Raw genomic sequence first — 12,252 nt, 5'->3', positions numbered from 1 at the left:
TTTAAAGTTTAGTAATAATAAGATGGTTGTAAAAATAGTAATACAATTAGAGTAATAAAAATTTAGAGTTAGGACAATTACAAGACAATAAAAAGCAAAGAATTACGGACGTCCAGATGCTCTTGGGCACTTAAGCCACGACAAGCATGCCTTGTGAACAAAGCAATAACCTTAAAAGCAATAGCCTGTTGCATATACAAAACACTTCATGATTATGCATATATTTTATTTAAAACAAGAAATTCGTCTGGTACTTGTCAAAAAGTTTCTGTTTCCCAGGCGCCTTCGAGTCTAAATCAGGCTTGAAGAATTTCGTTTCTGTTGATAAGGAAAGCCATAAATTCCTCTCCTCTGGAAAATTTAGGGGTTTCTGTAATTGTTATCTTTGTGCAAATAATTCCTTGATTATCCCATCTCTTTCTTGAGCTAGTTAAAAAGTATCTTACATAGCATAGTTTCTATTTTAACATTGTGTTATAACCTAAAAATACATTCAACACACTACTTGAGAGAATTAACACAGCATAACTTTCCAACATTACACATATAATATTCCTTGTAACTACTGCGAAAAGCCAATCATAAAATAGGCATTTTTCACAACCTCAAGCACGCACTTCAAGAACAGCTTCTTTGCCTGGAGCGGGCTGCTCGGGGAAGGGAGGTGAAGGATCCTCCCTCTCCGGAGACGTCCCGGCTCCGGGCCGGGCCGATCCCCACGGGCCCCGCCCGGGCTAATCCCCACAGGGCCCCGCTGGGCCGATCCCCACGGGGCCCCGGGCCGGGCCGATCCCCACGGGGCCCCGGGCCGGGCCGATCCCCACGGGGCCCCGGGCCGGGCCGATCCCCGCCGGTCCCCGGGCCGGGCCGATCCCCACGGGGCCCCGGGCCGGGCCGATCCCCGCCGGTCCCCGGGCCGGGCCGATCCCCACAGGGCCCCGCCGGGCCCCGGCCGTCCCGCGCTGCCGGGCGCGCTCCCCGTGGCCTCGCGCATGCGCCCCGTGGCCCCCCCGCGCCTCTCCCGCGCAGGCGCGCGCCGCTCCCGCGCAGGCGCAGTGGCGCAGCGGGGCGCGCGCGGCGGGCGTTGTGCGGCGGCGGCGGCGGCGGCGCGGCCATGGCGGGGTCCGCGGGGTCCGCGGGCGGCTCGGCGCGGAAGCGCCTCATGAAGGAGGAGGACATGACCAAGGTGGAGTTCGAGACGAGCGAGGAGGTGGACGTGACGCCCACCTTCGACACCATGGGCCTGCGGGAGGACCTGCTGCGCGGCATCTACGCCTACGGTGGGCGGCGGGGACGGAGGGGGAAGGGGCGCGGGGCCAGGGGCGCGGGGCCGGGGGGACAAGCTGAGGGCCGGGGGGACAAGCTGAGGGCCGGGAGGGCTTCGTGGGCCGGGGCAGGGCCCGGATGCGGGCCCAGCCGCGCCTGCGCTCTGCGGGTGCCGCCGGCCGGCGGCGGGGCCTGCCCTGACGGTGTCCCTTGGCCCCCGCAGGGTTCGAGAAGCCGTCGGCCATCCAGCAGCGAGCCATCAAGCAGATCATCAAGGGCAGGGACGTGATCGCCCAGTGAGTGCGGCCGGGCTGGGGCGGGGGATGCCGGGCACGTTCCGTGCCTTGAGGCTGGAAGCGGGATCGGCCACCCGCGGGCCTGGGCTGGTGCCTGGCGGGGCGTGGGGAATGGCCTGAAATTGGTGGGACGCGGGGACAGGTTGGCCAGAGCAGCTGTGGATGTCCCATCCCTGGAAGGGCCCAAGGCCAGAGCACTTCACTTTCTGTGAAGTGCTGGATGGGGCTCTGGGCAACCTGGTCTGGCGGGAGGTGTCCCTTCCCATGGCAGGGTGGTGTACGGAGCTGGATGTTGTTTAATTCCCTTCCAATTCAAACCGTTCTGTGGTTTTATGATGTGACAAGCAAAACAGTGAAATTGCCTAACTTGTTGCGATCCTGTGCCAGTTAATCCCAAAGTTTATTAGGTTTAGTTACTGTAAAAAATATCTCTTAGAGACAAAGAAGGATATGCATCCCACTGAAAAAAAGTCCTTTCTTGGTCACTAGTGCAAGTTACTAGCCTTGCAAATTGCATTGGCTTATCTGTCATTTACTTGTAAAAAAGTGTATGTGTGGCAGATGGCAGAAAGTTAAAATGCTGGTCTGATAAGGAGTGAAGGTGCCAAAGCCGGGGACCCTGGAGTGTTCTGTCCCCTGGTGTTGCAGTTCTCAAAGCTGCCTGACAGCAGGTCACACTCTGATCATAGCAAGCCTTTGTTGGCACCGTTGAGTTCTTTGCAGTGGAGGGGTGGAATGTGCTGAAATTGCCCGTGCTGTTTGTCCACACACGCAGAGTGTTCACCAAACATGTGTTTCTCAGGTCACAGTCGGGAACAGGGAAGACAGCAACATTCTCCATATCTGTTCTACAATGCCTGGATATACAGGTAAGCTCATAGCAGCACATGCTAAAAACAATTCTTACTAGATCACTGGTCTTCATCATGAAAGTGTGTTCTTTAAGAGTGAAGCTTTAAGAATGAAGCTTTACTCTGAAATCTTTTAATTACGGGCAATGAACCTCAGACAGAATTCTGACTGAGAACTTCACTGGACTCTGTAACAATTTAACTGTTAAAGCCAGTCTGGCAAAATAAGTTTAGATGATATCTTGTAATGATAAAGTTGTCTTTATCAGCTGACCTCTTTCAGCTGTTAGGGCTAAGTTAAGCTCTCAGCAAGCAGAATTGTCTTCAGACAGTCCTAACAGCATCATCAGCCTGTCTGGACAAGTGGCACACGTTGCACAGAATCAAACCTAGATTTTTGACTGACAGCTGTTTGTTTTTGTTCTGCTCAGGGGCATCATGTCCATCCAATAGTTTTGGGGTATAAGTTGGATGTACAGATGCAATTGAATAAAAAGGTTTCAGTGGGCTGGGATGGTTACTCATCTGTCACTGTCTGGGGATGTAAGAATTAAGGGTTGCATGTTCTAAGTGGAAAGGACAGCTTTTGCTTTACTTCTGTAAAGTGCTCATAATACTTTTAGGGGTAACACTTCAAAACTTTGTGTTGGAGTCCTTGAGCAGTGCAAAGTGTTTATCTGAACCAAACACACAGAACTGAAGGACTTGACATTGGTTCTATTTTGCAAGAAATGTACACACCTTTTTTTTTTCTTAGCACAAAATTCTGTGCTAAGTCCTTCAGCTGTGACATCTCACAGCTCTTGATTCTGTGAAATCCATCACCTCTTGCATGCCAGGCTCTCTGGCCTGTGATTAACTTCCTTGTGATTCCTTGCTTTAACCAGGTTCGTGAGACCCAAGCCTTGATCCTGGCACCAACTCGGGAGCTGGCTGTGCAGATCCAGAAGGTAGGAGCATTTCCATCCTTGTCTGGAAAGCACTGGCAAGGCCTGGGGCCAGTGCTCTGGTGTTTCTCTAGCAGAGCTCAAAGCACAGCTTCCACTTTTTCTTTCTGTTCCTGAGAGAAATAACAAAGTATCATCTGATACGGGCCGTTTGCTCCTCGGCATTGTATTCATTACTTTTGCAGTCTGAGGTTTTGCACAGCCCTGAGTTTTTAAGGCCAGAGATTCTAAAGCAGCTGTGATCCCTGAGGAACTGAGTTCCCAGTGGTTTAAGGCCTGCTGTTGTGCCGATTTGGGTACCAGACATTACAAAAACCCTTCTAACTCCTTGTGCTGACATCTCTGTAGAAAACCCACAGGGCGGCTGCACAGACCAGCGTCTCCTCACAAGTGCAGCCTGGGGAGAGCCGGGGCAGTGAATCCATTTCTTTGTACCCACACAGGGGCTTCTGGCCCTGGGAGACTACATGAACGTGCAGTGCCACGCCTGCATCGGGGGCACCAACGTGGGCGAGGATATCCGCAAGCTGGATTACGGGCAGCACGTGGTGGCTGGCACGCCAGGCCGCGTGTTCGGTAAGGGAATCCTGACATTTATTGTAACACCGAGGTGAAGTGGAACAAAGTAACAACTTACTGCTGTTGTGCCTGAAAAAAACTGGAGGGGAATCAGTGGGGATGGGATTTTTATTTTCTCTGTTTATGCTTCGCTTTCCATTGTTGAGGTGACTTTTCTCCTTTGGAAAAAGGAGAAAGTGCTACAGTCCCTGAATCTTCAAGGGGATAGGAGCCAGGCCTATGTGAATGCCAAAATTAAGCCCGCATTTTCTGTGTGCTGGTGGTTGCTCCATCTTTGTTAAATCAGGTGCACTTGCAGCTGGTACCTTCTGGTTCCACTGCATGAAGAGTTTAACATTTACTCTTCGTGGCAGTTACCACAGGGGTAATGTTGGCCTTCAAGCTCCCATCTTCTGTGTGTCTGAGAAACACCCAGCACTTACACAAGTCCCTGTCACTGGGAGAACGTGAACTGATCCCCACAAGTGAATAAAAAAACACCAAAAATTGGCAGCTGCCAAACTGGGCTGACTCTCAAAAAGGATTTGTGGATTCTGCTGATATAAAGTTCACCTGGCATTTTGTGTTTCTCACATCTGTCCCTCCTCCACCAAAATGCCCTGACAGTGGTGGGGCTCACTTGCTTTCAGAGCATTCTCATCTCACAAAATGAAATCTTACAGATATGATTCGTCGCAGAAGTCTAAGAACCCGTGCCATCAAAATGCTGGTTTTGGATGAAGCAGATGAAATGCTCAATAAAGGTAAATCATTTGTCTCCCTTCTACTTTTTTTCTCCTTCTTTGAGATTCTAGGGTGTCCCAGCTGGCAGGCCCAGTTCTAAAAAGTTAAAGTTTAAAAAGTCAGACTATTACAGTTAGCTGTAGGCTGTAGTAGGTTAAGCTACACAACATGCCTTGTCTGATGTTACTGATTCACACATTTATGCTCATGACCCAGTACTGAATTCCAGATCAGACTATGGAAGAGGAGGATATTTGGGAGAAGGATGTGCTAACTGTTCTGTCTGGTTTGACTTGCACTGCAGGCTTCAAGGAGCAGATTTATGATGTGTACAGATACCTGCCTCCAGCCACACAGGTGGTTCTGATCAGCGCCACTTTGCCACATGAGATCTTGGAAATGACCAACAAATTCATGACAGACCCCATCCGCATCCTGGTGAAACGGTCAGTGAGTTTCCTTGGAGAGAACAGGGACTCTGAGTTGGTCCATCCCTGGGCAGTTCACAGTGTTAACTGATTTAAATGTACAGAGAGTCTCTTGTGTTCCTTCTCACTGTTCCTGCATGTCTGCAGATGTGCTCATGTCCTGCTTTCCAGCAGGGGCTGACTTATCTCCCTGACTTTATCCTTGTCGAGTTCTGTGTGCTGCTGCTCAGCCTGCCTGTCCCCTCATTCTCCCCATGGATAGCAGTCTCTCCTCGTGGAAATCTATCCTTCACACTTAGCCAATTCCTGGGCTCCCCCAGAGGATTTTTTTAAGCTTCCTGTTAAAATTTCCTATTACATAGCAGGCAAAAAAAAAAACTTTAGCCAACTGATCCTAGGTGTTCCACAGTTTACATCTGGTGGTGTCACGGGTCCTTGTGTGCACTGGGACTTGGGAGGAGTCTCCCTCTTGCCTGAGCTCTTGCACTGCCCCATTTAGTACATTCGAGCTTCTTGAGACTTTCTTCAGGCTCTCTTGTCAAGAAGCTGGAATGTAAAAATGATGAGAACAGAAGTGTTCCCCTTTGGAGCTGGCTGGAGCAGAGCAGTTCCAGTCTGCTGAATGGGTCACGTTCAGGGCCCTTCTTAAAGCTGAGTTTTCCCAGGACTTTTTAGAACAACTCGGACTCCATCTGGACCCAGCAAGCCACAGCACACGGGCAGAGGGATGGTCTCTGGTGAAGCACACCCAGCCCTTCTAACTGCTTGTGGTTTTCTTCCCTGCAGTGATGAGTTGACCCTCGAAGGAATCAAGCAGTTTTTCGTGGCTGTGGAGAGGGAAGAGTGGAAGTTTGACACCCTGTGTGATCTCTACGACACGCTGACCATCACCCAGGCTGTCATCTTTTGTAACACCAAGAGAAAGGTACTGGGGCCATCAGAGGGGCTCGGTGCTTCCTGAGGGTGACTCGAACAATGCTGGGTTAGTTAAGAGGTCTGGTTGCTCCCTCATTTGGAAATAGTTCTGTAGGAACATAGGTTAAACTTTTGGGATGTGTCTAAGTTAAAACAACAGAGGCAGACCTGATACAGCTGACAGGAATTGCTTTTTTAGAGACGTAAGTAAGAATGTGCTCAATCTAACAGCTTATAATTCCTGGAGCAAACCCACACTTCCTGAATAAATGCTCTTAATTTCTTTACTTTCAGGGCTTGTGGAGCCCTGTATCATACAGCTGATGCTTTGTAAGGATTATTTACTTCCCTTAGTCTCAGAATGCTTGTGGAAGTGTCTCTCAGTCCCTACCAGCTCATCTTGGCAAACGTTCAGGAGCTCATCTGCTGTGTTTGGCTGTCTGAGCAAAGAGCTAACCCAGGCTGTGTTCACAGGTCGACTGGCTCACAGAGAAGATGAGGGAAGCCAACTTCACAGTTTCCTCCATGCATGGAGACATGCCCCAAAAGGAGAGAGAGTCCATCATGAAAGAGTTCAGATCTGGTGCAAGGTAAATGCCCCAAATAGCATTGCTTACATCAGTGCTGCCTCAGGGCAGGGAAACCATAATACCTCTGTGTCAAGGCTTTGTTCAGAACTCTGTTTTCCATCTATGTTGGGAGTTGCTGGTTTAAAATTCAAGGAAAAGCTCCATCCTCAGTATTTGAAGCACTTGGGAACATTATTCCTTCTGAAAGACCCAAGCTGTGTTGGTCCTGTCTTGGCTGAAGTTTGGTGATAGTGCAAGGGACAGCTCTCTGTGCAGCAGAAGTGTGGATGCTGCTGGTGTGCTGTGGGCAGGGGGAAGCTTGGAATAGCAGGGGATGCTCTGTGCTGGAGGCTGGGGGTTCCCAGAAGAGTCCTAACTGTGCCCTTCTCTTTGCAGCCGAGTTCTTATTTCCACAGACGTTTGGGCTCGAGGCCTGGATGTGCCTCAGGTGTCGCTGATCATTAACTACGACCTGCCCAACAACAGAGAACTCTACATACACAGGTAGGCTTGGGGCTTGCCACAGCCACTGGGGCTGAGGGAAGTCTTCCCACAGCAGCTCCATTCCCTCTTCCCTCGTGCCTCCGCAGAATCGGCCGCTCGGGCAGGTACGGCCGGAAAGGCGTCGCCATCAACTTTGTGAAGAACGACGACATCCGCATCCTGCGGGACATCGAGCAGTACTACTCCACCCAGATCGACGAGATGCCCATGAACGGTGCGTGCTGCCTGACCCACCTTCTGGGAAGAGCCTGGGAGCAGCAGCCTTGTGCTGTCCCGCTCTCCACACACTCAGGTCTTACTTTTAATTCTTTCATTTTCTCTCGTTTCAGTTGCTGATCTTATCTGAAGGTCTGTGGTGAGCAGGAAGTTGTACCATTTGGTACCCTCCATAATTCGGTTTTGGACCCACATCCTTTTTATCGTATTTTTGGTCATATGTTCTTGAGTTGAGCTACGCTTGGGAACTTGTGTAAATATTGTCTGTACTCCCACCCATGTTTTTCAATTAAAAAGGAAGTTTTACCATAACCTGTGCTTAATTACTTTAACCCACCACAGTAACAGGCAGGGAGTTTTGAGATAACTGCCATACTTGGCTAGCATAATGAAACAGAACACTGGACACTCCCCATATCTGGGTTTGTAGAATACAGGGCTTCCTGTTCTCTACCCTTTTGTTATTGCTGTGCCACGCCACCTGATGTACTTTTAGTTTCCTTAACTTAACCTTCAAGGATCAGACATCTACAGGAAAAATCTGTGGCCTGGCCCTAGCCTGCTGTAGGAAAATTGAGTTATGAGATAGCCAGAAATTTCCTGCTGGTTACGTCTTTCCAGAGCCAGAAATTACCACACATAACTGCTCCAGATGAGGATTTCCCATCCCAAAGAACTTGGGCATGCACTTCCAGAACAGAAGGAGCAAGTATCCTGTCTTGTCACCTTCTCTACCTCTTTCTGCTGCTGTACCTCATTACATCTGCCCTGTCACCTCTCTCTCTGTCACGATGCTGTACTTTGCCAGCTGTAGGATCTTCCATGTAGCTTTCCTACCTCGCTCTGCTGTGTCCCTGTGTGAGGCAGGAGTTGGCCAGGGGTCAGTTACCATCTTCTGCTCCGTGCTTTTCCTGCTATAATTGGCTTTTTGCATGCTCAGGGAGGACAGGGGAAGCAAGGCCTGAGTACACAACCCAGTTTGCACAGAATTGGATCAGCTCTCAGAACTTCTTTCCTGAGTAGTAGTGGAATAGCCCAGGGTGTAGAGGAAGTAGCTGAGTAGTAGTAGGAATAGCCCAGGGTAGAGGAAGTAGCTGCCACCTCCTCTAAAGCCCTGTGAAACTCCTCAGTTCCCTGAGGAACCCACTCTGTGCAGCAACCTGATGTTCTTAACAGCACACAGAAGTTGAGAAATGCTAAGCTTGTTCTACTAGGAATACTAATTTTCAGGAGTTGCCCATGGAGGTGAGGCCACTACAGCTTCACGCCTCCATGTGCCACCAGCAGCAAGGTGGAGCCAGCATTCCCACTGGGCACACACATGGAATGTGCTCACGCCATCCATCCCCTCCAGTGTTCAGCACTGGGATCATCAGTCTGCTCCAGTAACCAGCACAGGGACGTGGCCCAAGCTGCACAGCCCTTGCTGGTTCAGCCCACCCTTGCACATCCCCACTGCCTGCCCTCAGTAGCTGGCCTTGAGACACAAGTCTGTCCTTAATTGGCCCTTGCAGAGCCTCTCTTGCCTCCACAGAGGGAGTCACACATGAAAATGGAACCCCTCACCCTCCAGCCCAGACCTTGTCCCACATCAAAATGGATGTGTCCAGCCCAGACCTAGAATTGCTCCCACACCTGGCTCCCAGGCCCCTTATCCTACTTGCTGGCTAAATCCAGCTCGCTGTCAAGTGACACTACCTCACTCCAGGCTGCTGCCACTCCAAACATGCAGCCCATGGGACCCCAGGTGCCATTCCAGTCCCTGGCACTTTGACCTCTGTGCTCACAGAATGGAAGGGCAGAGCGAGGTGGGGTTAACAAGTCAACACAGCCAAACAAAGGACACAAACCAGCTGCTTCCCACACCTGATTAAAAGTCATCTTGACCCCTCCCCTTCCCTACCTTCGATCCCTCCCACAAGCTGGAGATTTTGCATTCATGCTGCTCCTTCGTGGCGCAGTGTTCAGGAACTCTGCCCCCCACAAACCCAGAAGAGTCCATATGAAGCCTCCCAACTCCTTGTCCACGTGCTGGGCAGAGTTTTGCTTTTGCCATCTCCGCAGGGCACAGCCTCAAATCTGACTTGCACCTTCCTGGAGCCCACGAGCAGCGAGGGCAGGCCCTGGGAGCCCCCGTGTGACTCATTTGGTTAATAAGAGATTAATCACCAAAGCACTGGCTTGTTTGAATAACAGTATTTAATCTGTACAGGTTGAGATATCATAAAATGCGACATTCCTACCTCATCTTTAGCATCATTCCCCTGGAGCTGAGCCCTCACCTGCAGAGGGCAGGTAACCACCACTCCCCAGCAGTTCTTTGCAGTGCAAAAGTCACAGTGCAATTGCTTTAGTCCTAGACAGATGATTTCCCTCACTCAAGAGAGGGGAGATGTTAAAGCTCAAATGTTGATGAAAATTGTTACCATTTAGGAATGCAAAAAACCCAGCTATTGCACACAGCCATTTCCAGCTGAAACTACAGCAGTTAATTGTTTAGCTGCCTTTACACTCCACACAGTTGATACTGTTTTAGCCAAGAATGAAAGTAAAGCCAGTAACAAGATTTCAGAGTGATACAATTGTTGGAGGGCAGAATCTGACAAGCAACTCCACAAGTCAAAAGCGTGCTTAAGAACAGCAGGAGGTTTTCCTATACAGGGAGGGGGTATGAGCTGGACAGAGGTCACCTTCCGGAGACAAGCATGAGAGGAACATCGGCTTCAATAGAAAGCTATGAAGTACAATAGAACAAATCTGTCCATATAATTGTCAGGATAAGTATTTGACATAGTTTATGTAGTAGAATACAATACTTGAACATCTTTTAAAAATAAGCACGGATTTCATTTCATATATACACAACTGATTTTAATCATGTACTGAAAATAAATTACAGGAAATAACTTTAAAATGCAACAGAAGACAAGAGTTTCACAACAAACATTCCCATTGATTTTTCCAAGGGGGTGAGAGATTGCAGTGCTCAAGGCAGGTAAATATCACAAATATATCAAAAAACTTCAAATTGTTGATGCATTCACACATTTACATGAGCCACAAACATTCCTTTACAGGAACTGCACTTAGCTACCACAGAACCAGGTTTTGCCATAAACTACAAAACTTTGATACAAAATCGTATTTATATATTTATATTTCATATACATGCCCTATCTGTGATTTCTTAAAAAATAAAAACTAAACACACTGTACAGACAATCCTAACTCATTGCTTGGTAGCTGTAGGCAACATTTTTGGATGGAATTTCTTCCCCAGTAGAATTAATGGCAATATTATATACACGAAGGCTAAACTGCAGAAAAAGACAGCTCAGTTCCGATATGCACCTCCCTCGGGACCAGGTCTGCGAGTTCAAGGCAAGACACCCTCTGTGCTGAGCCACTGCCTCCCTGACAGCCCAGTTCTGCGTGAGGAACCAGCACATGCACCTGTGTAACACTGGTAAAAGGCAAGAAAGCAAGAGACGCTGCAATGGAGTGGCTGCTCCGATGGCTCCGGCGCACAGAAACACTCGCTGGAGCTGGCGAGGGCGGTGCCGAGCTGGGGACATCGGGTGAGAGCACAGCTGGCGTGGGGCTGATCATGACACTTCCCTGAAGTCAGCTGCTGCAGGGGACAGGCTCCCCCTGTAAGCCAGAGCCTCACGGACTCACAAGGCTGGGGAAGTTCCCCCTCCCTCCCCCAAGCACGGGGCACCAGGACCATGTAAAACTGAGCCACTCCCTCCCACCCCAGCGGGCTCTCCATGGCACCAGTTTGTCTGAGAAGCTGAGCACTGAGAAACTTAACTCTTCCCCGGTGATGGCAGCAATCTGTGAAGCCAATCACACTAAACTACTTCTACAGTTGATTGTAAACTTTGGTTTATTTTTATTTATTTTTTTTTTTATTATTGAGTTCTCATGGTACAGCAAGCATGTCTAGGATGAGAGGGCAGAGTTGAAGAGGAGACGAACTGTCAGTCTGTCTTTAGTCTGGCATGGTGAGCCACCTGCTCGGTCAGGCCTGCTTTGATAGAGTTTTTTACAGACTGCCTCATATGATCCTCCATCAAATTATCACTCATGGGCTTCAACACCTGTGGAATGAGAAATGTGCAAAAGAAACAAGAAAATGAGGTAACCAAGGAAAATAAGATATAAAATCATATAAAGAGATGAGACTTGAAATCATGAAAAAACTTAGAATGATGAAGTCTGACACAAAGTGGCATGAACTGAAAGAGAAATGAATTTTGCTGCTAGAGTAATGAGGTTAAAGCAGTCACATGCTATGGACACAAGTGATACCCCTCCTACACAGCAGTATTTCACTGAATTCAAACCACTTTACAGTTCCTAGAAGATGGATGTGCAATTCCATACCCCATATGCAGCATCAGTCTGGTATGGTTACAGCATTTATGCAGACCGGCCCAGACGGTCCAGCTTATTGTCCTATATGTGTAAGTGTGAACACTTCAGATACAGAAAGAAAGTTAAAAATACTGGCTAGTTTTTCTTCTTGTTATTGTTGGATGAGAGTCGCTGTCGCGGCACTGATGTAAGAGCACGACGAACCGTTCGGCGTCTAAGGACTTCAAAGAGTTTGGAAAACACCTAAAACACGAAGTCAGCTGTTAGGAAAAAGGGCTCTCACAACACAGCAGAAACTCAATCAAGTTCAGAAAAACAAACAAAAAAAAAAAAAAACCTGATTGCCAGTAACTTCTCACCTTCCTGGGATTCCTCTGAAGCAAGGAGGGAAAAGAAAGGCAGAGATTCAGAAAAATCAACAGCAAGAATGAGTATTTAATCAAGAGTGACTCAGACAGCACCTGCAGTGCTTTGCATATTACTGGTGATGTGCAGCTCTAACAGCAACACTACTGATGGCTTCTGGAGACCACCTTCCCCCAGCCCACAAATGGCAAGCTCCTGCCAGCACAAGCCAA

The 12,252-nt window shown here is 48.9% G+C and overlaps 2 protein-coding genes and 1 long non-coding RNA gene across 6 annotated transcripts in view; 1 reads left to right on the top strand and 2 right to left on the bottom strand.

Moving 5' to 3' along the window:
• LOC128785815 (uncharacterized) lies at nt 1–837 on the bottom strand. Its single transcript, XR_008430044.1, has 2 exons — nt 605–837; nt 1–318 (listed from the first exon to the last, which is right to left on the bottom strand). It is a non-coding gene; the product is annotated as an uncharacterized LOC128785815 (long non-coding RNA).
• Nucleotides 838–1,077: 240 nt separating this feature from the next.
• On the top strand, nt 1,078–7,606 carry EIF4A3 (eukaryotic translation initiation factor 4A3). Its single transcript, XM_053938973.1, has 12 exons — nt 1,078–1,280; nt 1,490–1,562; nt 2,365–2,431; nt 3,301–3,363; nt 3,804–3,936; nt 4,602–4,682; nt 4,967–5,108; nt 5,877–6,015; nt 6,480–6,595; nt 6,971–7,078; nt 7,165–7,292; nt 7,408–7,606. The coding sequence occupies exons 1-12, from the start codon at nt 1,115–1,117 to the stop codon at nt 7,422–7,424; spliced, it is 1,233 nt and encodes a 410-aa protein (XP_053794948.1). The 5' UTR covers nt 1,078–1,114; the 3' UTR covers nt 7,425–7,606.
• Nucleotides 7,607–10,036: 2,430 nt separating this feature from the next.
• ATL2 (atlastin GTPase 2) overlaps nt 10,037–12,252 on the bottom strand; it is a 43,075-nt gene continuing 40,859 nt past the window's right edge. Inside the window, exons 13-15 of one of the 4 annotated variants that reach the window (XM_053939244.1) lie at nt 12,034–12,048; nt 11,807–11,917; nt 11,307–11,397 (exon numbers count right to left, since the gene is read on the bottom strand). In XM_053939244.1, the coding sequence (XP_053795219.1) occupies nt 11,810–11,917; nt 12,034–12,048 (123 nt within the window). In that variant the 3' untranslated portion in view covers nt 11,307–11,397; nt 11,807–11,809. Of the gene's footprint in view, nt 11,398–11,806; nt 11,918–12,011; nt 12,049–12,252 lie in introns of those variants that run through there. The other 3 variants (XM_053939246.1, XM_053939247.1, XM_053939245.1) reach the window with 3 other exon arrangements.

This window comes from Vidua chalybeata, chromosome 3 (assembly GCF_026979565.1).
Source record: "Vidua chalybeata isolate OUT-0048 chromosome 3, bVidCha1 merged haplotype, whole genome shotgun sequence".
NCBI classification, from domain to species: domain Eukaryota; kingdom Metazoa; phylum Chordata; class Aves; order Passeriformes; family Viduidae; genus Vidua; species Vidua chalybeata.
This window is presented reverse-complemented; position numbering and strand designations above follow the sequence as displayed.

Coding starts and splice junctions, on each gene's coding strand:
- EIF4A3 (XM_053938973.1), top strand. CDS start 1,115: ATGGCGGGGTCCGCGGGGTCCGCGGGCGGCTCGGCGCGGAAGCGCCTC. Junction 3,364..3,803: donor TGGCTGTGCAGATCCAGAAG/GTAGGAGCATTT, acceptor GTACCCACACAG/GGGCTTCTGGCCCTGGGAGA. Junction 5,109..5,876: donor ATCCGCATCCTGGTGAAACG/GTCAGTGAGTTT, acceptor TCTTCCCTGCAG/TGATGAGTTGACCCTCGAAG.